Source organism: Pteropus alecto, unplaced genomic scaffold (assembly GCF_000325575.1).
Source record: "Pteropus alecto unplaced genomic scaffold, ASM32557v1 scaffold3, whole genome shotgun sequence".
NCBI classification, from domain to species: Eukaryota; Metazoa; Chordata; class Mammalia; order Chiroptera; family Pteropodidae; genus Pteropus; species Pteropus alecto.
This window is the reverse complement of record NW_006442484.1, coordinates 40,563,871-40,587,506: the sequence shown is the minus strand read 5'-3', so window position 1 is coordinate 40,587,506 and position 23,636 is coordinate 40,563,871. Positions and strand designations below refer to the sequence as shown.

Here is a 23,636-nt window from a genome sequence, read left to right as displayed (position 1 = left end):
CTCATTTCAGATACACTGGCTTGCCTTAGAGCTTTACTCAGTTACTAGATTATAGAGCTTTGGCATTTAAATTAGGGGTTTCTTTTTCTCAAAGATTTAACGTATTGTTTATTCTCCGAGAGTTATAATGTATGTAACTGTAAAATGAAAACTATAAGCTCACTTTTAGGCTCCTCCAGGCTCCTCCCTTCTGGTGATAGCAAGGTCTCAAGAAATTCAAAATCATTCCTCACAAAATAACACATCACCACATCTCATAGATCTTTGAGGTCACTCATAACCAATCAAACGATGAGTCTTATGTCTGTGAAGGCCAAAGGGTATGCTGTACAAAAGAGAGTATATGCAAAAATGAGTGTATATTTGGATGATTAATGAAACCCTTTTTCCCCTCAAGGGAAAGGACATTCCTGTGGAAGAAGAAATTGAACCTGCTCCAGTTAGGAGGATTCTGAAATTCAATGCTCATGAATGGCCCTACATGCTGGTAGGGGCAGTGGGTGCTGCTGTCAATGGAGCAGTCACACCCCTCTATGCCTTTTTATTCAGCCAGATTCTTGGGGTAAGCAAACAGCTGGCCTAGCTTTATTCTCCTCGCCCTTCGTTCTTCTGTCAGTGGATATTGTCATTTACTTTAATGTATTTAGCTTTTTCCCCTCATCTCTAAAGGATTAAAAACACCTCAAGTCTCTATCACACACAAGGTAAGAAGACAAAGCCAGGCATTGTCATTTGGGCTGGCAGGATATTCATACGGTCTGTAAAAAACTTCACTAAGGCTGCAAATTTAGCGTTAGAAGAGGGCAATTTACCTATATGCAAACCAAATCAGAATGCAAAGCAGTTTTGTTGAATAATATAAAAGGATTTTAGGGCTATTTTGATTCTGCTGAGCAGCTGAGGTACAAAGTTTGATTTATAATAGCAGGTGTCACTGCATGTTGTATAATTCTCTGCTCTCCTGCTGATTGCATCATTGAAATGGGGCAGTGGAGAGGAAACAGAAAAAGAAGACAGAAGTAAAATAAGGCATGAGAAAAAATTTTATTTTCAATTTTTTTACTTCCTAAGAGTTTTGATAGTCACCATCTGACTTCATTGCTATAAGTAATAATAATAACTACAAACATAAATTAGATACTAAGTATTTTATATATAATAGTTCACTAAACTTATCTAATAACCATCTGCGGTAGGTATTCTTATTGTTCCCATTTTACAAAGGAGCAAACTAAAGCATAGAGAACTTAGGATAGCAAGTGATGGATCTGGGAGTCAAATCCAGATAGTGTGACTACAGAGTCAGGTTCTAATTAAACCTTATCATTGCAAAATTATTTATCAAAATGCTATGAAATTTTCTTAGTTGAAATTTATACACATGTACCATGTGAGGTCAACAGGGTGGCAAACCTAGAATGTAGAGAACTTTATTAATTTGTTCAAGGTAACATATGCATTAGGTGGTGGGGCCAGGTCTAGAACTCAGTCTTTCTGAAGACTAGCCTCAAGGATTTGTCAGCACAGAAAAATGACCCCACCGGCATAAGTTGTACAGAAAGACTGGTAGAGTCCACGGACACAGTCCAAGTCAATTGTGTAGGGAGGGCCGCAGCTGTGGCTTCCATTTTCGCACTGCCCCCTTGTGGTAACTGAGGAAATCATGTTCATTTCAGAGAGAAAGGGTATTAGAAACACAAGGACTCTGGTAAATTTAATTTCTGGTGATGGAAAAATCTTTATGCTGAAAAATCTTTTAAATAATTAATTTATATTCTTTAATGTCTAGTAAGTATAATATTCTAAAATAATAGGAATGTTTGTTTGTTCACTCAAGGGATATTTGTTGATTATCACTCCTAGGCACAGTGTTAGGAAATTGGGAATGCAGTTATCAGTCTTGGTGTCTTCCTTAATGGAGTTTCAAGTCTCTGAGGAAGACAGACATTAAACAAAAAATTCACTCATCATTCAACAAATACTTATTGTTCACCAAGTATTGTTGCTGATGTTGGCAACAGAGTGGTGAATACAAAAATCAAAGCCCCTCCTTGCTGTCATGAATCTGACATTCTAGTAGGGAGAGGCTCTGGGAATGCACTGTACTGAGTAGATGTAGATGTAGAAGGTATAGGGGATAGGGCTGGATCCGTAAAGACCCAAGACTATGCTCTAGATGTTTGCTTTTAAAATAAATCCAGGAGGTCATAGTCTTTGCCCATCATCTTTTTCTATCTTATAAAAGCAGAGTAAGAAATATACTCAGCCAGCTTTGTCCTGTCTATGAGCTGCTGTGGAAAGAGTCCTGGATTCCCTGTCAGGAGATGTGGGTTTTTTATTTGCTTGTTTTTGTTTTTTTAAACTGGCTCTGCTAGTAATGTATCAAGTACTGTATGCCATGGGGTTACATCACACCACTTCTCTGGGCCTTAAGTATAAAAGGAAGGATTGACAAAGATAACTTCTAAGATACCTTCCAGCTCTAGTAGTCTTTGAAATGGCCAAGTCAGAAAAAACTTGATATTTATCTATGACCCCTATCCTCCTAGAGCACCCACTGGTTATTGGTAGTGAGAATATTTTCTGTAATTCTCCTGGTCACAACCAGGAATCCTAGGGAAAACTTAACCCAAGCAATTTAGCTTTTCACTTAAAGGCTACAAAACCAAAGAAGCAGGATCTAGTTGGTGAAATCCAAAGTCTGCTCATGGTTAATATTCTCACAGGGTTATATTTGCTAAAAGAATGATGCCAAATACATTATGATTTTTCTCTCTGATAAAGAACATTGTTTCTGTTTGTCTTTCAGCAAATTGTTGCATATTCATCAGTAGGTTAATGATGCTTTCATCTCATAGGGTATAATCATGAGTCAGATAATAGTCTGTTTTTAATTGCACTGTTTTCATTCTGACATACCTAAAAGGCACAATTTTCACATTTAGTGTACTGAGACCACGGTTTGGAACATGGACTTAGCAAATGGTTGGACACTATTAGTAGCCTGGTTGCTAATCTAGTGAAGCCTCAATATACATGTAAAGCATAATTTATCTGATTCAAATTCCTAGGTCTATTTGAATTGAAACATGTGCCAACTGTTCTAAGCACAGCAATTTGGATGTAGCATGCTAGGAAAAAGCATGAATTGTGGAGCCGGCCAGCCCTGAATTTGTAGTAGATTTCTGTTCTGTATTCTCTGTGTGCGTTTGGGCAAGTGGCTTCCCCTTGATGAGGCTTACTTTCCTCATCTGTAATGTGGGGCAAGAAAATCTACCTCACCGGGTTGTTTTAAGAATCCTAATTTAAGGAAATCCTCACTTAAGTTAAATTAGGTTAATTAACATTTTTGGCATTTGGCAAATAGTAAGAGTTTAATGAATGTTTGTTTTCTCCTTAAAGTTACAATTATCAAAATGACACCGATGTATGCTCAAACTACAGCTAGTTTAAGAACAGAGGAACCTATTGATGGGTAGCGCTTTGGGTTGAATTTTAACAAGAAAGTACAAAGACCTTATAGAACAGAATTTTTTCAAAAAAAGATAATGGAAAGGTAGATGTTCAATCTTGAACTGGACAGCTGTGTGGATTTAACAATGGCCACATATTTCGTCTACAAAATAAAAGCTGAACCAGCTAATCTGCAGTTCTCTAGTTCATGATTGTAATAAGCGGTTGACCTTAGGGAGAATGGAAATTGTGGCTTCACAGTTTGGGGTTACAGGGGATTTTATAGTGCTTTTTAAAACCAAATTGAAATACATCTTTAAGTATTAAATGTATTTAAGTACAGATTTTTAAACTGTGTAAATTAAAAATGTGAGTTATTATATGCTGGGAAGAATGATGACTTCTGAACCCATTTTTACCTGTATTCAGAACCATGAAGGCTCGAGAAACTCTATCCTCGAAACAGTAAATCTTATTAATATAGAACCCTTCTTTCTACTTTGGAATTTGTGATAATTTGAATATTACTTTTGCTTTGCAAAAAAGAATTCATAAATAGAGTAGTTTATGTTGTTTTCAAGGGACTTATTTGGCATATAGCAGGCACTCAAATATTTATTGAATAGTTTCCTTTGAGCAACTGCTTGTTGGCATTGGTCTAATTAACTCAGAACAATAAATAAGGATTTACTGTATAGCTCTATAATGTATATTTTTTTTCTGAACTCTCACCATTCCCTCATTTAGTCTAAATTAGGAAGGTTTTGTTGTACATAAAATCCATATTACTGTAGGATAATATCATTAGAATATGCAGTTCTTTCCATTTTCGTATTGCAACAGTTCGATCTCCAATCGCTTACTTGGGCATATGTCTGTAAGTTCAGAACATACTTATGAGTATAATTTACTACTTATTATAGGCTAAAAAAACCCATTCACAATTTCCATAGTTTTTTGAGGAGAATGTTTTCAGCTTCTGATGATTGAGAGGCAACAACTTCAGCCTCAGATGGATGGAAACTATTTTCTCTTCTAAGCCAATTATAGTCAATGCTTCGTAGTTAGTTGCTTTTTTATGTTAATATATATTAACATATATATAAAACTGATAACAGGAAAGGTGTACTGAGTGGGAAAATTATGTTTATACCATCTATTATTGGAGAAAGACATAATACTTTGACTTTTGTCCCAGAAAACATTCTCAGATTCTCAAGTTCCTTCCTCCCTCCTCTCTTCCTTCCTTCCTTCCTTCCTTCCTTCCTTCCTTCCTTCCTTCCTTCCTTCTTTCCCAGTATAAGGACCTACCTTCCTTCTTTCCTCCCTTCCTTCCTTCCTTCCTTCCTTCCTTCCTTCCTTCCTTCCGTCCTTCCTTCCGTCCTTCCTTCCGTCCTTCCTTCCATCCTTTCTTCCTTTTTTTTCCCCTTTGCCTTATTACATAAAGAATTTGAGGCATTCATCATATATTTCATCTGTATCAAAGGAAAGCCAACACAATTGCCTACAAAAGGCAAAGAAACAAGACAAAAATTCTGCATAAATGTCTAATCACTGTGTTGTGCACCTGAAACTAATAATTATAATATTGTATGTCAACTGTAATTGAAAAAGTTTTAAAAATTTAAAAAATTTTTAAATTTTAAAAATTCTGTAAATCATAACCATTGGTTTTCATTCTCCAGGCTTCTTTCTCCATGAGGAATTAAAATACACATGTTCAGAGTATGTTTAAAGTGAAACTGTTATTAACCCAATGCTTAAGACAAATTTCTTTTAGACATAGTCAATTTTTTTTTTGCTGTTGTTATAATAAAGTTCCTTTCTTGCTTACTGTCTTGCAAAGACTTTTTCACTTCTTGATAAAGAAGAACAAAGGTCACAGATCCATGATGTGTGCCTTCTCTTTGTAGCAATGGGCTGTGTATCTCTTTGCACTCAATTTCTGCAGGTAAGGAATTTTGTTTTTAAATAAGTGATTTAGCTATTTCTCTCCTTTTCATATTAAATTATTACTAAAGACTCCTTTACATTTTAGGGATATGCTTTTGCTAAATCTGGGGAACTCCTCACAAAAAGGCTACGTAAATTTGGTTTCAGAGCAATATTAGGGCAAAACATTGGCTGGTTTGATGATCTCAGAAATAGCCCTGGAGCACTGACAACAAGGCTTGCTACAGATGCTTCCCAAGTTCAAGGGGTAAGCTATGGGTAGGGTGGAGGGTGTGTTCTAGGGTTGGTGTAACTGGGATAGACTTTCTTTTGTGCCTTCAGATAATCACCAGTATATTTTCTATGGAATAGAATCCCATGGGATTGGGATATCCAAGAAGCACATTGCCTCCCCTTTCCAATGCTGACGAACATCACCTAAAATGAACAGTGTCTCAGAGGCAGTGACCAGAATCATTGTTATGGCATAAATCAAAATATATTGGGAATGTGGATTTCTTCTGAGTCGAGCGATTAAGAACTCTCCCGAGATTCCTCTCTCATCATTTTTAGGCTCAGAGGCTCAGATTTCACAAGACTTAATAGCACTCCCTAGAAGGTGGAAGCAAAGAGTGTGTGGAAACAGCTTTCCTTACCTCCGTGTCCAGGGTCTAGTTAGTCTTAGGTAAAGAGAAGCTGTTCTGAGCAGCTCAGTCAGGAAATTGAGGGAAAGAAGTAAATGATTGCTACCTAGAATCTTGAACTTCAAAGAGCTGTCTTGCTGACTAAGGGAGACTAAGCCGTGGTTTTTAAACCCCAGAACCTGCAGCCTTGTTCAGGGGACTTACATGTATAATTACACCTTTATAAAACCAGGCATTTAGATTAAAGTGACCAGAGTCAAGTTTGCGTCTCAGCACCTGTATTCACTTTCTATGAGAATGTAAAAAGAAAAGAAAAGAAAAATAATGATTTTTTGTGATGTTCTTGGAAGAAAGACTCTTTGGGTTGATGTGCTGTATTTCTTGACCACTACAAGTTCAACCAAAAATATGGACAATGCTACAGGAGAATTTCAAAGGAACATGGAATTCTCTGACTCAAAGGAAAATCCTTATTGGTTCTTCTAGGCTTTTTCTATGTACACATGTGTTTCCTACAGACTTTGGGTCACATTAGAATTACTTTGTAATCTTTCATTTTTTCCCTAAAACGATCTGATATGAGCTAATTTTTGGTCATTATTCTTCTACAATAGATTATTAATGACTGCAAAATTCATCATTTTAATGTATGATCATTTCTTAAAGAATTCCCTATTTAAAATTTCCCCTGCTTTTCTCCCTTGTAAGCAATCTGTATCATTTTATGTCAAGAGTGGCACATCCTTTATTATTATTTTTTTAGTTCTCAAATGTAATTATTGGATTATACTCAGAGTAAAATAATTTTTAAAACTTTTACTATGCCTTGTCTTACTGCTTAAAGAAAGTCGATACCAATTTCACTCTTATCACCTGAGCATTCTAGTGTCTAGTTCACCTTATTGTTGAATTTAGGTTAAATAAATAAACCATAATCTTACCTCTTCTATTCTTGTGTCCCTCAGTCTGCAAGAGACTTTTAAAGATTATTTGCTTTCACTAGAATTCAGATATTAACAGCTAATCATCTTATAAAAATTTTACTTATCCTTTAAAAAACAGTTTTAAGAGTTTTTCGAATGAACTATTTAAAAATGAAATTACTAATTCAGGTCAAATTTATTTTAGTATCAGTGTGGTATAGAAATTTGATTTTTTTTCCCTTTCAAGTTGGGTAGAAAATATTCCAAAAATATTTAATGTAGATTCCATTTTCCATTGATTTGAATCCTTTTGCCCATTGTGAATATTGACTTCCCAAGTACACTTAGAACTATGACGTGGGTATTCTTTATTCTCTTTCATTGATCAATTTCATTTATTCTATACCAGAACTTTATAGTTTTAATTATTATAATTTTATGATACATTTTTGTTATCTGGTAAGGTAGATCTCTGCATAGTAATTTTTCCCTTCAAAAATTTTCCCTTATCTATTCCTGGACATTAATTATTCTAAGTGTACTTTAAAATTATCTTGACTTCTTCAAAAATTTTTTTTTGATTCTCTCAAGGAAAATAGAAAACCGTAAAGTATACTTGTTGGGCTACATAAAAATTTATAACTTTTGTATAAACAAATGACAAACTAGATAAATATTTATATCACAGATTAATATACCTAATACTCTAATATGTACAGTACTCCTAAATTTGATAAGAGAACAAAAATCAAGTAATAAAAAAGTTTAAAAAATCAGTATATGGACAGGCACTCCTCCCCGCACCAAAAAAAGAAATGTAAGAGGACAAATAACCAATGAAGAATCATTCAACTTCATTAATAGAGCAATTCTAATAAATTAATGAGATGCCATTTTCCACCTATCAACTCAATAAAAACTATCATGTATAATAATGTCCTGTATTTTTGAAAATGAGGAGAAACTGCCACTTACACAGTATGAATTCTTTCAACATTTTTTAGAGAGTATTCAGGTAGGTAAAACCCCCTGAGCAAAATTCACATATTAGTAAATCCTTTCCTATAGTGTGACAATGTGCATTCAAGGATATTTTTTATATTGTTCAAAAAATTAATAAAATTTCCTGGAAACATCTTGAATATTCACCAATAGGAAAATGGTTGAACAAATTATGATACATTTGTACTAAAGAATATTAGGCAGCTATTTTTCAAAGTATTACATATTATGATCTGGAGGGATGGTTATGCTATACTAAGTGAAAAATATAGAAGTACAATGTAACATGCAGAGTATGATCCCTTTTTTTGTAAAAATAAATAAATGTTTATATATATTATTGTGCATGTATTCTATTATGTGTCTTAGGTATCATTACTTTTAAAATATTTTTAAGTATAAATTGAACAAAATGTAAAAGGAAACAAAATAATAATCCCAAAATAAAACCTGAACTGTTTTTCAAAACTCTATAATGGCTGATACTCTTTGCCAACCAGAAATTCTTGTAAAAGAAATTGTGGTACGATCTACATAACATAAAATTTATTGGTTTAATAACTTCAAGTGTACAATTCTGTGGCATTAAGTACATTCATGTTGATATGCAACCATCCCCACTATATTCAGAACTTTTTCATCATTCCAAATAGAAACTCTGTACCCATTAAATAACAACTTCCCATTGCCCCCTCTCTCCACCCTTGAATAACCACCAATCTACTCTGTCTCTATGAATTTGACTATTCTAGAAAATTCATATAAGTAAAATCATACAAAATTTGTCCTTTTGTGATTGGCCTGTTTCACTTAGCTTAACGTCCTCAAGATACATCTACATTGTAGAATGTGTCAGAATTTCATTTTATTTTTAAGGTTGAATAATATACTATTGTGTGTATACACCAATTTTTGTTTATCCATTCATCCATAGATGGGCATTTCACTATTGTGGATAATGCTGCTATGAACATAGGTGTTGAAATAAGAAATTCTTAATTTAGATTTTCCTCCTGTCTTTAAGGGAGTAAGTACCAACACATAGGAATTCTTTGGACCACAGAGGATCTATTCCATTTGAGTCTTCAATATAGTATGAAGATGCAGATTATTCTTAGCATTTATGGTTACTTAATATCTTATCTTTGGTTATTTTATGTTCTTTGTCTTAAATAATGCTGAAGTCTCTTTAATTTTGACAGATAGTCATGTTGTTGTACCCACCCAAGTGTTTTCTACACAGAAGGCACCAACCTTTGGCCACATTTGCATAGCTGCAATTGAAATGAAGGCTTGGAACCATCAAATGCTTTTGATTAGCATAGATAATAATTACCACAGTGGTCCAGTCTTCACCCATATTAGCATTAAGTCTATTTTGTCCATCTGTGTTGATTAAACAGCTATGTATTAAGGTAGCATGTAACTTTTTACCAGTGAGCAGGCTAACTTCAGTGAGAAAGCAGTATCTTATAATGGTCTTGTATGAACTTCAAAACTGTAATTATAGAGCGAACATCAATCTTCACTGAATAATAAGTAATATTACCATAAGGCCAATGCCTGGGTATTTTCAAGCAAGCCAAATGCATAGATACCTGACAACATGCCGCCCATGCTTAGGGCTGAATTAATCTCACACTGACTGCTCCAGCTGTGACACCCATGAAATGAGATTAGTCAACAGACGAGTTTCCAAGAAGCTGTGAATAAAATGGACTTTTATTGATCCAACCTTCAAATGCATTACAGGAGCTCATTATTTAAAAGAATCTACCTTTTTAAATATAGAACTACCATATGACCCAGTAATTCTATTCCCAAAAGAATTATATTCAAAAGAATTGAAAGCAGGAACGCAAACAGATATTTGTACACCAGTGTTCATAGCAGCATTATTCATTGCAGCCAAAAGGTGAAAATGCCCAAGTGTTTATCAACAGATGAATGGATAAATAAAATATGGCATATACATATTATACATGCAACCAAATATTATTCAGCTTTAAAAGGAATGATCCAGAAATTCTACTTCTTGGTATTTATCCAAAGAAAAAGAAAACACTAATTCGAAAAGATATATGCACCCTTATGTTCATTGCAGCATTATTTACAATAGCCAAGATATGGAAGCAGCCTAAGCATCCATTAACAAGTGAATGGATAAAGCAGATGTGATATATATGTAAATATTACTCAGCCATAAAAAGGAATGAAATCTTGCTATTTATGACAAAATGAAGGGTATTATGCTAAGTGAAATAAGTCAGACAGAGAAAGAAAAATACCATATGATTTCACTTATATGTGAAATCTAAAAAGCAAAACAAATGAACAAACAAACAAAACAGAGACAGATTCATAGATACAGAGAACAAACCGATGGTTGCCAGAGGTGAGCGGGGTAGGGGAATGGGTAAAATAGATGAAAGGAATTAAGAGGTGCAAACTTTCGGTTATAAAATAAATAAGTCACAGAGATGTAATGTACAGCATAGGGAATATAGTCAATGATACTGTAATTACTTTGTATGGTGACAGATGGTTACTAGACTTATGGTGATCATTTTGTAAATGATTTAAATGTTAAATCACTGTGTTGTACACCTGAAACTAATATAATATTGTATGTCAACTGTGCTTCAATTCAAATAAAAAGAGATAAAATTCTAATTATGCTACAGCACAAATGGACCTTGAAAACATTATGATTAGTAAAATAAGCTAGACACAGAAAGATATTCTATGATTCCACTTATATGAGGTATCTAGACTAGACAAATTATAAAGACAGAAAGTAGAACAAAGATTATCAGGATGGAGAGAGGGAAGAAGGGGGATTTTTTAAAAAGATTTTTATTAAAATATAGCTCACATACAGCATTGTATAGTTTCAGGTGTACACCATAGTTATTCAACATTTATATACCTAAAGAAATGATCACCATAATATGTTAGCAACCACCTGACACCATACAATGTTATTACAATATTATTGGCTATATTCCCTATGCTGTACACCACATCCATGGAGGATTATTTTTTAATAGGCACAGACTTTTTGTTGGGGATAATGAAAAGGTTTTGGGTATAGATGGTGTTGGTGATTACCCAACACTGGGAATGTATTTAATACCACTGAATTGTACACTTACAAATGGCTAAAAAAATAAATGTTATATATATTTTATCATAACAATTTTTAAAAACCTATTTTTTTTTTTAGGGTAAGATAGCCTTCAATATTCAGTTAAAAAAATGATACTTGGTAAAAAAAAAAGATTGTGAGCATGAGGTTGATTGATTGCTTTTGACTTGCAGGCTGCCGGCTCTCAAATTGGGATGATGGTCAATTCCTTCACTAACATCACAGTGGCCATGATCATTGCCTTCTTCTTTAGCTGGAAGCTAAGCCTGGTCGTAGTGTGTTTCCTCCCTTTCTTGGCTTTATCAGGAGCCATTCAGACCAGAATGTTGACAGGATTTGCCTCTCAAGACAAGCAGGCTCTGGAGACTGCAGGACAGGTAATCTTACAGATGCAATTTTCAGACTGCTAACAGCTGGGTGGCTGTCACACAAACTGTTAAGATTGAGTATGTAGTACAAAGAGACTTAAGAAAGCTGACAGCCTACAAACATTTATGATCAGCAACTTCCTACTAGCTCTTTTCATATGTGCCTCTGCCCAAAGGTTGTGACAATAAAGCTCTGATGGAGAGGTTGAGTGGGTATAAACAAATTTGGGGGCGTGCTGCCCACAAAGAGAGGAGTTAGCATCTTTTTAATGGGACACACTTTTAATTTTCACACTTCAGTGTCTACTACACTTGCAGCAAATGTCTTCCTGAAATAGAACCATGCGGTATAGTGTAGGTTTCAAATACACTCAGGTTTTAGCTCTGTGCTTTGCAAAGTATGTTCTAATTAATATCTGGTTATCAGGGGTAAATGAGGGGACAATGGCATGGACATTTATCAGGTATAAGAAATCACACACACACGTGTATACACCCTCACTTTTTAAACAAATTTACTATAATTTAGGTTTTGTCTTTTATAAGAGAGGGAATGAACACTGTGTAAGTAGGCAGAAACTAAAAGGATTTCACTTACCAATGGTTGAAAGTAGCCCACCTTTGTGTCTTTTTTTAGAATCAGATCCTAATTCAGAAAGAATAATTATTTATCCTAGAGTATGGATTGAAACAAATACAAATTCATAGTATAGACTAAAGTAAACTTTCACTTAATTTTAATTTATCTTAAATAACATTTGGTCAGATTAATTTTTAAGAAAATGGAAGCTAATATTCTAAATGTATATTATTAAACAATCTTTTGTCTCAGAAGACATCTAAAAATCCCATTTTAGACATTTTAAATGAATCAACAAAGAAGCTAAAAACTTTCAAGGATAATCACGTGTACCTTTCCCTTCCTCTCTCTTCCACAAGTGGAGGCAACAAAGCCATGTTAGTATTAAGTAGAACTTGAGTTCAACGGATGGAATGTCTTATGTCTAGTTGAGTTGGTCTCCAGCAACTTCTTTGTGTTCCCAGATGATGCCTTCATCTCTGATTTGTACTGCATTCTGCCATTTTCACCAGATGTAATCCATGTAGCAGCTTAAAAGTCAGGAAAGTAGTTATCTCTGCTCTTTTATTGCTCTTTTTCATTCTTCAGATTACTAATGAAGCCATCAGTAATATCCGCACTGTTGCTGGAATTGGAAAGGAGAGGCAGTTTATTGAAGCGTTTGAGAGGGAGCTGAAGAAACCATTCAAGACAGCCATTCGAAAAGCAAATATTTATGGATTCTGCTTTGGCTTTTCCCAGTGCATAGTGTTTGTTGCTAATTCTGCTTCCTACAGATATGGAGGTTACTTAATCCCCAATGAGGGGCTCCACTTCAGCTACGTGTTCAGGTGAGGACTGTTGGCCAAGCTCATAAAAGATCAGCACTGGTTCTATTACTTTGTTAGCTTTTGCCACTTTTGCTGCTGAATGAACCATCCCAAGCTTGGTGTCTTGAACAGCTGGGATTTATTATTTCTCAAGATTCTGTGGATTCTTGGGGGTGGTTCTTCTGGACTGAACCAACTTAGGCTTCTGAGTGCACTTCTGTCTCCACAGGGCCTCTCTTGTAGGTGAGCTTATTTTCTTCTAGGTATTACAAATGAGAGCAAGACCTAATGTGTAAGAACTTTTTAAATCTCTGCATGCATCACGTTTTCTAATATGTCTTTGGCCAAAGAAAACCGCACAACCAAGCTCAGATTTAAAGAATAGAGAAATGGAATCTACTTTTTGATGAAAGGATCTGATATGTGTTTCTCCTTTATTTTCACACTCACAACACTCCTGACACCTGATGGAAGTCTACATTCAACTTCCCTCTGAAATTATCTGCTTGGAGAGAGTGTCAGATCCCACAGGTTAAGTAAGGTCTTGGTCCTACAGGCAGCCCACCCCACCACTCTCAGATCCCTCAGGGCCCTACCCTTTCCTGGAGGTGAACTCCTTGATCACTCTAGATTTAGGAAGTTCCAAGGGTTTAGGAGCTCTGAGCCAGCAGCTGGGCAAAGACCAAATACATGTTTCTTTTTATAAATCACAATATCACAGAGTGGTAAAAAAGTCATATTACAAAGGAGTGTGTACAGAGTTAATAGGATGGATTAACCATTTATCAGTGGTTAACCAGTCTACCATATTGGTTAATGCTGAGAAAATCTAGAGGCCCATTTGAGGTGGATCACAGAACTATCTTATCTGAATTCTACTTTGTGCAAAGAGGGCATGTTTCCAGCTGACTCCTCCTAGGTAAAGACAGCAAAAGCCAGTTCAGGGGAATTATCTTTCTTTCTTATAGCCAGAATCTGCTGTTCCAGTAAGATTAACTTTGAGTCCAGTTTCTCACATTTCCAGAGGTGAGAGCCTATGTATGTCAGGGCACCAAGAGATTGGTGCTCATGTATGTGGGTGTGGTGTGGTGGGGTGGGAAACATTAGAGGGCTGTGGGGAGATGGACTGAGAAAGCCTTGGAGGGCATTAGGAAAAGTGGTGCCAACAGAATCTGTTATTCTGGGTTCATTCTCACTCGTCATGAATTCTGTCTTCCTGCCTTTGATCTTTCTTCTGGAAATATAGAAGAAATTTTTTCTCCTGCCCTGCTATACTCTTCCCAAGCAGGAAAGTTTATTTTCTAAATTTATGACATTTTTGAGCTACTAAACTCAGTAATCGCAAACTGTTGACTCGTTTAGTTTATGTAAGATTTTTGAAGAATTATTTGCCAACATGTAAAAATTCTGAGGCTACAGAAAACTCCCAATTTCGAGCTTCTCTTTAAAAACCGAGAGATCACCTTCCACCATCTCCCATTTTATTCCAGTTGCTTTTCATTGCTTTAAGCTTTGGATTGGGCTTCTGGAGATCTTTGGGTTTGCAAGTCTGGCCTAAAACAATTTCTGCTTATGAACTGAGGAGTAAAACACACAGACACTGCCCTGCTACCACCACTGAGGCAGGCCATCTATGCATGGCAGAGCAGACGGACAAGATTGCAGGGTGCATCTCGCATCATAGTCTGTACGGCAACAGAACTATCTCTCACCATGTTTATCTTTCATTTATCACTCATTCACTCATTAATTACTCGCATGTTGAAAACAGTTAGAGACTGGGCCAAGGAGAAGGACACAGGCGATTGTATCCTGTCTGAAGCATGAATTACATATATGCTTGGCACAGATAGATTGATGCTTATATCACCAATTATTCTCTTTTACACACTTATAATAGATTCAAAGAATGTTAGCATTGTAAAAAACATCAACCCAATCTGGTGATCTTTCAAGCCCTCCTCTTCTCTTTCTTTTTTCTTTTTTTCTTTGAAGAAGTTTTAAAGAAAAATTTTAAAAAGAGACTATAGTAGTTGAAGCAGGGTTTGGAATTCTGAGGCCCTCTCCATCCTTGTTCAATCCTCTTCTCACCCTTTCTTCATAGAACAAACGCAATTTGAAAACTGCTCATCTCTCCAACCCCACATTTCCAGGCAAGCCTGAAGTGATCTGCCTAGGCCACTCAGTTTCTTTCCAAGCAGAACCAGGGCTGGATGCCCAAACTCTTGCCTCATAGGCCGCCACACCAACCACACAACACCCCTCTCCACCTGGGTGTCTGTTTGATTGCAGGGTGATCTCTTCAGTTGTACTGAGTGCAACAGCTTTTGGAAGAGCCTACTCTTACACCCCGAATTATGCCAAAGCTAAAATATCAGCTGCACGCTTTTTTCAACTGTTGGACCGACAACCCCCAATCAATGTATACAGTAGTGCAGGTGAAAGATGGGTAAGTACTGGGATGGGGGTACGAGGGCAATGGGAGAGGGTTGTGCTTATGTGTGTGTGTGCATAATAGCCATTGGGGCTGGTCATACAACACCACTTAGCTTCTAAATTCCTGCAGTATACCGGTTCAGTCATATGTACTCAGAATGGACAGACAGTAGATTATAAATGTAAATAAATGAAATAAATTAGCATTAAAAAGTATTCAGAAAGCCAGCATTTGAAGAAGGCAATGATATGCAGTGAATGCTAAATTCTAAAACACACTTAGTTCCAGAATAACGAAGCTACCCAAACACCATGTGTTCTATTGATGTTCTGGTATGGAATGTTGAAAACCAGTTCTTCCTATCCAATAATATGATTTAATTCATGTTTATCCGAATTCAAGTTTCAGCTCCTATGGACTCCCAGAAAATTAATTTGGTCATAACAAAATAGCTTTTCTTCTAATTGATAGTCTCCACTGGTGTTTTTTAATCTTCCCTGCCTATTTTTTAATATCCAGTTTATTCAAGAGAGCAAAACAAACCAAACCTTAATAAAGCTAAACTAAATTCAGAAATCTTTTTAAATTGGTCTAATGACCTGTTTCTCCTTCAGCTCAATAAAACTACAGTCCCTGTGTGGTCTATTATCCATTTCTAGAATTCACAATTCAGATAGTACAACTGGAGGTATTTGTCTTTGCAATATGGGGTTTAAGTAACTGTTTTTAAGTCATTTCAAGTGTAACGCTATTATTTTAAATCTTTGAGGAAACGGATCTGAAGAGGTTTGGACAGTTACTGGCTTCTGTGATGTAACCATATCTTCTAACTATTGCCTTCCATTTGACCTTCCTCCATAATGTCAAGTAATGTATGACAAGGAATTCACCTTAGGTTAGAATGAGAATAAGACAGCTAATGTTTTTAATTTCACTGCTTAAGTCTTCCTTTATTTTACACCTGCTAGATAGGGATAGAATGCCATTTTATTAAGTTGCTGTCTTTAGACTTTGCTTTTTGGCAGCATTGGTGTTAAAGTTTAAGATTCAGAAGGTATATTTCGATATTCTAGATTCTAGTAGGAGTACATATATAATTCCAATCTTTCCATCCACAGGACAACTTCCGGGGGCAGATTGATTTTGTTGACTGTAAATTTACATATCCTTCTCGACCTGATATACAAGTTCTGAATGGTCTCTCAGTGTCTGTTAGTCCAGGACAAACACTGGCATTTGTTGGAAGCAGTGGATGTGGCAAAAGTACCAGTATTCAGCTACTGGAACGTTTCTATGATCCTGATCAAGGGAAGGTGGTAAGCAAATGCTTTTGAGAATTTTGCTTTCTGCAGAATATCTCCAACCCCTAAAAGCGATTTTCAAGATCATGCCTTGCCAGACTCACTCCAAAGCGCTTGCCTCGGACACTCACCCTATGGATAGTTTCCAGTACTAGTCATTTGCTGCTTGGCCTGATTCTACCTCACATTTTTAATATCATATTCTTCCCAGTTCCAGATGGCCTTCTGACTGTTAGGCAAAGAAAACTGGGCACAATGCAAAGCTAGAGATGAGTGTATTTAACAGAAGCATTCACTTACCCGTAAATGGAGCAGAAAGTGCAGGCTAATCAGGAGACTAATGACTGAGAACGGAAAAAGTGGGGGTGATAAGGAACACAGCGATAAACAAGCAAGAGGATTTAGTATGAAAAACCTGAGACAATCCTGGTTCAAGAAGCTTAAGTCTAAATAATATAAGCAACTCAAATTGGTAGTCATGCTCGAAAAAGCTTTGGCAAAAATATTTTAAAAATCGGTGGATTGCTTTGTTGCTTATTTTCCACAGCATTTCTTTCTCTTTTCTCTCCTTTTCTTTTTTTTTTCTTTCCAAATAATATATACAGAAGAGCACAAAATAAAATAAGAAATATTTGTAATAAAGAACAACTTTTTATTCTACTTTTGTCTCCCCCCACCCTTCATTTCTCTGTTCAAATATCCCATATCTTCCTTTTTTTTTTTACTTGGTTTTCACTCTCATTATTTGGAGTGCATTTTTTAACCACAGATTTTTTTTTTTTTATCTCCCAGTGATTACCTCTCTAAGTAATATGCTTATGTTGCTGTTTCATGATTTAACAAATTTAGACTCTGTTGACTTATTCCCAAGCAATGGAAATTTAGCATACCCTCACCAATCTCCCTCCTTACCCACCTCCTCCCAATATAGATATGTCACTTCAAAAAGTTCTATTTATAAATTTAACTAATTCACTTTTTTTTTTCCCACCACCTGTAGTTAACATCTCTTGAATTCTCCCTTTCTAAGATGAGAATATTAGCCATTCTACCTTTATTTCACTTCTTCCTTCCTCTTTCTACCTGTCAGGTCCTGATACCTATATTTGCATATGATTGAGAAGACAAAATGCTTACATTCTGTTTATAACATTTATTATCTTTCATGCTTCCACTCTATGCTGATTCTACAAGTTAAAAATAGATTGACAACTTTTATTATGATTAGGTAAATATTGTTCATCCCATAGTCAAGTATTGAGGCACATTATCATTATATTTTCTTTCTTGATTGTTTTTCTGAAAGGCTTTATTTTCTTGCATTCTTTTCCTTTATAAAATCTTTATATTATTCCAATGTTTCTATCCTGCTACCTATTAATGAGGGACCTACTTCTTTCCCTCATTTCTGCCACTGCCTGAACTAATTAGAATCACCATTTGCTGAACGATTGTCACCCTGTGAGTTTCCTGCAATATTTTCTTAGATTAGGTCCATCATTTCCTAGTTCTTATATCTTCCTCTTTCTTGGTGTTCACTCTCATTATGTTGGAGTACATCCACAAGTAGTTTTCTAAGAAATAATTCAGAGGCGTGGGTCCGAAAATGTTTTATTCTGCTCTACACTTGACTGATTGTTTAATCTTAATATTTTAAAAAAGGCCTTTCTGATTTCTCTAAATAATAGAATCTTCATTGCAATAAGGGTTGATAATATTATGAAGAGAAATACTGAGAGATACTAGAAAGAGGCAGCTAAAGATTCCCTTGCTTAAAGCAAAGCAAGGAAATAAGCAGATATTGGTAGAATCCAGGAAATTATAAAAATAAGGAGTAAGAGTTGACTATAATTTAATTTTAATTTTAGGTTTAAAGATTTTAATTTTTTGAAAGTATTAGGTGACTGATGAACCTAGAAAGCACATTGCACTAGGGGTCTGATTTCTGCAAAGGAGAAGACCCGGTTTCCCCAAATGTCAGATCTATCATGTCTACCACCCAGGTAGATTGCGAACTACGTGGTATGCAGAGACCTGAATCCTTCATGTTTGACCTCTTCGATGTTAACACATATATTAAGTATATTTCTCTGAATGTGCTCAGTGAATGTTCTGGTCAGAGGTAGAAAGCAATGCCCATGAAGAAATCAGTGTGATTCTTTACCTTTCATAGACATGATAAGTTTTGTTATATTATTGAAAAACATTTCTACAAACATTTTTTAGTAGAAAAAAATACCACCTTTTACGCAATTAAAAAAATCCTCTTTGCCTTTAAGGAAGCTACCAAATGCAGGTATTCAAACTTTTCAACATTTAATTGGATACCTATGATGTACAGTACTACGTTAGGCCCTGGGGGAAGTTCTAAGGAGTGTGAAGTATGTTTTCTGTCTTCTAGGAGCTTGCAATACTAACACATATACAATAGTTAGCAAATGTTTTCAGTATTTAAGTATTAAATTGTGTTTTGCAGACTATATACTATATTACTGTGGAAAATGAGTAGGAGAAGATAAACAAAAGCTAATTGTTGATGAATGCGCTATAGTTTTTCTTCTTTGCTTTTTTCATTGCCAAGAAATTATCTGTAATATAATATGTTCACACTATTTAATGTAATATTTTTTTCTGAAATTGTAGGGCTAAATATTTCACAGTAGTATGTTAGACATGCTGTACCTTTACTGTTCTAGGGCTTTTAAGTGAACCAGCTCAAATGGTAGGTATTTGAGTTCCTGTACTTAACTGCCTAACTAGGCTGTGAGTTCCTAGAAAACAGAAATTACCTTTTCTTTATTTAGTAGAGAAAAGATTGCCTTGCATAGTGCCTTGTGGTGGGTAATTCAATATATATTTGTTGATTGACCAAGTGAATAAATGTACTTTCTTACTTTGGTCTATCATCTCAGTTATTCAGAGGTTAGTGTCAGTAAAATCAAGGAAACAATTTTAATTCTCATATTGCCCAATAGCTTTACATAGAAAAACCCTTTTCATAACCCAGGGAGTCTCAAAATTAAGTAATTCTGCAAACTTGTGAGCAGCAGTCCCCAACCTTTTTGGCACCAAGGACGGGTGCTCCTATGAGAATCTAATGCCTGATGATCTGAGGTGGAGCTGAGGCGGTGATGCTAGCGCTGGGGAGCGGCTGCAAATACAGGTGAAGCTTTGCTAACTCGCCCACCGCTCACTTTCTGCTGTGTGGCTGTGGCCTGTGGCCTAACAGGCCACAGACTGGAACCAGGGGTTGAGGACACCTGTCATAGAGCATATGCTGCACCAAAGTATAAGGGGAAAATATTTTTTGACAGCATACTGTCCTGTGTGCTTTTCTCATTTCTACCACCCACAGAGCTAGAGTTTGGGAAACAAACAAACAAAACCATAGTCTGATCATAACTTTGACACTATTCCTGATAGACACCACCTCCAAAGGTCAATTGCAATATAATTTATTTCCAAATGTCCTGGGACTGTTGTCTCTTAAACAAAGCAAATGTCCTGTATAACACTGGTCACAGAATATAAACTTTCCTCGTTGCTGGAAATCTGAAACTCAATGTCTTGGTTGTCATCTCTGTTGGCAGATGATAGATGGGCATGACAGCAAAAAGGTAAATGTCGAGTTTCTCCGCTCGAACATTGGGATTGTTTCCCAGGAGCCAGTGCTGTTTGCCTGTAGCATAATGGACAATATCAAGTACGGGGACAACACCAAAGAAATTCCCATGGAAAAAGTCATAGAAGCCGCAAAGCAGGCTCAGCTGCATGACTTCGTCATGTCACTCCCCGAGGTGAGCACCAACTCATGGGAGATGGGGATGGGGAGAGGTAGAATGATCAAAGAGTATTATGATTTGGGCTCAAGGAGAAGGTCAAATGCAACACAATTTATTTCCCAATGCCTGGGATTATCTCAGTCTTTTAAGCAAAATAAATGTCCTTCATCAACATATTCCTCACTTTGGAGAAGTATTATATTATCCAATGCAAAGGATGCTGTAGAGCTTGTGATACATAAAGCAGTGATACATTGAGTATCAGCTTAGCATAATGAAAGAAGCCCTGAGATTTGGAGCAGACATCGGTTTGAATCCAAGCTCTGCCACTTATTAGCTGCATAATTTTGGGACAATTACTTATCTTTTCTGAGACTCGATCATTTGCAAAATGCAAAAAATAGCATTAAAATGAAAGAATATACATAATAGCCACACAAAGAAAGCTGCTGCTGTTATTATTGTCATCATTGCAATTTCATTACACATCATACGTGGTGGGGTAAGTAGCATCTGCCCTAGTGCATCTCACTTTTCCAGAGTCAAGTTTGAACTTAGCACAATATCAACTCTGAGTTTTTTCATCTACCTAGAGTCTCTTGTAAAAAAAGAGATTAAGACATGGAAACTGATTCTTAAGAACCAAATATTACATTTAACCCTTTTCATTTCTTTGAAATACCATAGGGAAATAGCTTTTCTTTGTAATTGATTAATTATGTTTATAAATTCTCTGGTGTTTGTGCTGGGCTTTCTTCTTTGTTCTCTTCACAAAAGCTCCTAAGTCTTAGGCTCTTGGTCTTCTTCTAATTTGGGAAACCAAATCCACAAGCATGTGGAAATTACCCTTTGCTGTATCCTAAATGAAAAAGCAAAGCTTGAGTGCCCCCTGGAAGATTCATTTATTCCATAAATCTTTGTTGAGCACCTGCTTATTTTATAGGAGATACTGATTTAGAGTTGGTTTATTGCCTCTTTCTCACATAGACTTACCTATAATACCTTTCACTGAGCACTTTCTCTTCACAAGGACAAAGTAAGTTATTATGAATCTCAGCTTAATTGAACATTTGTCAGGAGGCAAAGGAGGCAGAGAAGACCTTGTTATGGAAGGCAGGTAGACTAGTGGTCAAGGGCAAGGGCTCAAAAATTAGACACACCTGGATTTAGATTTCACCGTCACTGCTTTTTATTTGTTTGTCTCTACACAATTTTCTTACCTGTCTATGCCTAAGTTTTGTAATCTGTAATATAGGGAGAAAATGATTTATGTGAATATTAAATGATAATCTTGCTAGAGTAGTTAGTACCATACCTGATGCACAGCAAATAGTCCATGAATGCTAATTTTTTTTAATGTAGTCATGCCAGGCACCTAGCTAGGAATTTTTTCTTCATAATTTCATCTAAAACTCACAACAAATATGTGAACTGGTTATTAATATCTGCATTTTTTAGACTAGTTTGTACCTTAAAGAAATTTAAATAATTTGTCCGTGATCACAGAGCTAGTTAGCAGCAGAGTGGAAATTTGAACCTAGGCTTGTGTTTTGCAATGGCGCCTCTTCAAAAGGGGACTGGACGAGAACATTTCTTAAAAGATTCTTTCATTCTTAGGATTATTCTGTTTTGGAAAGATCTTCCACGCAGGGTTTGGAAATCAAGGAATCATGAATCAGGGAGGATCTCATATACAGGGAGAAAGAGATAAAAAATACAAACCCAAAAGGAATCCAAAGAAGGAGATGTATAGTTTCCTTGTTTCCCAACACAAAAGGTCACAAGCTGCACATTTTTTTTTATATTTCTAAAGGGATTGACATCTGATATAGAAGGATTCATTCACTATCCCAATTTCAAAATGCAACAAATCATTTCAATTCTCAGAGGGGTCATTAATGTGGGCTCCAACAGCATAGGAGCAATGGCTACTTCTTGGTTTTCACACTTAACATACTTTTTGCAGAAATATGACACTAACGTTGGGTCGCAGGGGTCTCAACTCTCTCGAGGAGAGAAACAACGCATTGCTATTGCTCGGGCCATCATTCGTGATCCTAAAATCTTGCTACTTGATGAAGCTACTTCTGCCTTAGACACAGAAAGTGAAAAGGTATGTATTGATTTTCTAAAGTCTTGGATTATTATAAATGAATCTTTTGCTATAATATCTGTCTTTATAAAATGGTACTATTTTTAGTTTTCTGATTCATTAACAGTAGAAATTGCCAACACTTTGTAGAGCCAAAAGATAATAATCTAGAAAAGGTGATTTAAAATAGAATTGCTTCAAATAAAAAAAAATTTAATTTTAAAATAAAAACTGTTTTTAAGATCCTCTAGGCTTAGTGATTTTTTTTAAGGGCAAATAATTAGTTTTCTTAAGTAGAGTAAAACAATTCAGATCATCTGTTGGGCATTATATTTTATAGTTCCAAAGTTATGTAGCAGAGCAGGTAGGCAGCATAAAACACTAGGTAAGAGGTGGTATCTGATTTCCAGTTTGCATGAAAGGAAGTGCAATTGAGCAAAACACAATAATGAAATTTACCATTTATTAACTCCTTAAAAACCAGGACTCCATTTTGGAGAGAGTTAAAATATCCTCAATGAAGTACAAAATCAGGAATGACCAATGACTGCTTCCTTACCTTGTTTCCTTGGTTTCACTTTAGCAAACTAGACCATCAAGTATTTTAAAATTACATAATGACCTCATGTTTTCGTTTGTTCTTGCTTCATTGAAATTTCTCAGTCTGTGGACTACAACTCAAACCTTTGATGCATTGCATTCAGCAAATATTTCTCTTATGTTAAGCCTTTGGGTTTAACTCCTGAATATAGCAATGTTACTCAGGTGGTATTAAACCCAGCTCTTGCAGTGGTGGACCAGGGAACAAGCATGTGTGTTTACATCAACTTTTAATCTTTTCTTTGCAGACGGTGCAGGTTGCCTTGGACAAAGCCAGAGAAGGTCGGACCTGCATTATTATTGCCCATCGTTTGTCCACTATCCAGAACTCAAATATCATTGCAGTTGTGTCACAGGGTATAGTGATTGAAAAGGGGACCCATAAAGAACTGATGGCCCAGAAAGGAGCCTACTACAAACTAGTCACCACAGGAGCCCCCGTCAGTTGACCTGACTCAAGAACTTCACACAAAGATGACGCACCCATTACAGCAGTGCCGTGGGTTATTATTTTTTTTCTTTAAGGAGAAATGATGATACTTTACTTTTACACACATTGTCATAC

The 23,636-nt window shown here is 35.9% G+C and overlaps 1 protein-coding gene across 2 annotated transcripts in view; it reads left to right on the top strand.

Annotated features, from left to right (window-relative positions):
* The window catches only part of ABCB11 (ATP binding cassette subfamily B member 11), an 82,694-nt gene extending 59,131 nt beyond the window's left edge, over nucleotides 1-23,563 (top strand). Inside the window, exons 19-28 of one of the 2 annotated variants that reach the window (XM_006921165.1) lie at nucleotides 398-562; nucleotides 5,300-5,404; nucleotides 5,492-5,653; nucleotides 11,276-11,479; nucleotides 12,639-12,880; nucleotides 15,152-15,308; nucleotides 16,415-16,612; nucleotides 20,188-20,394; nucleotides 22,346-22,492; nucleotides 23,320-23,563. In XM_006921165.1, coding sequence (XP_006921227.1) covers nucleotides 398-562; nucleotides 5,300-5,404; nucleotides 5,492-5,653; nucleotides 11,276-11,479; nucleotides 12,639-12,880; nucleotides 15,152-15,308; nucleotides 16,415-16,612; nucleotides 20,188-20,394; nucleotides 22,346-22,492; nucleotides 23,320-23,520 — 1,788 coding nt within the window. In that variant the 3' untranslated portion in view covers nucleotides 23,521-23,563. The remainder of the gene's footprint in view (nucleotides 1-397; nucleotides 563-5,299; nucleotides 5,405-5,491; nucleotides 5,654-11,275; nucleotides 11,480-12,638; nucleotides 12,881-15,151; nucleotides 15,309-16,414; nucleotides 16,613-20,187; nucleotides 20,395-22,345; nucleotides 22,493-23,319) is intronic. The other variant, XM_006921166.1, reaches the window with a different exon arrangement.
* The last annotated feature ends 73 nt before the right edge of the window (nucleotides 23,564-23,636 follow it).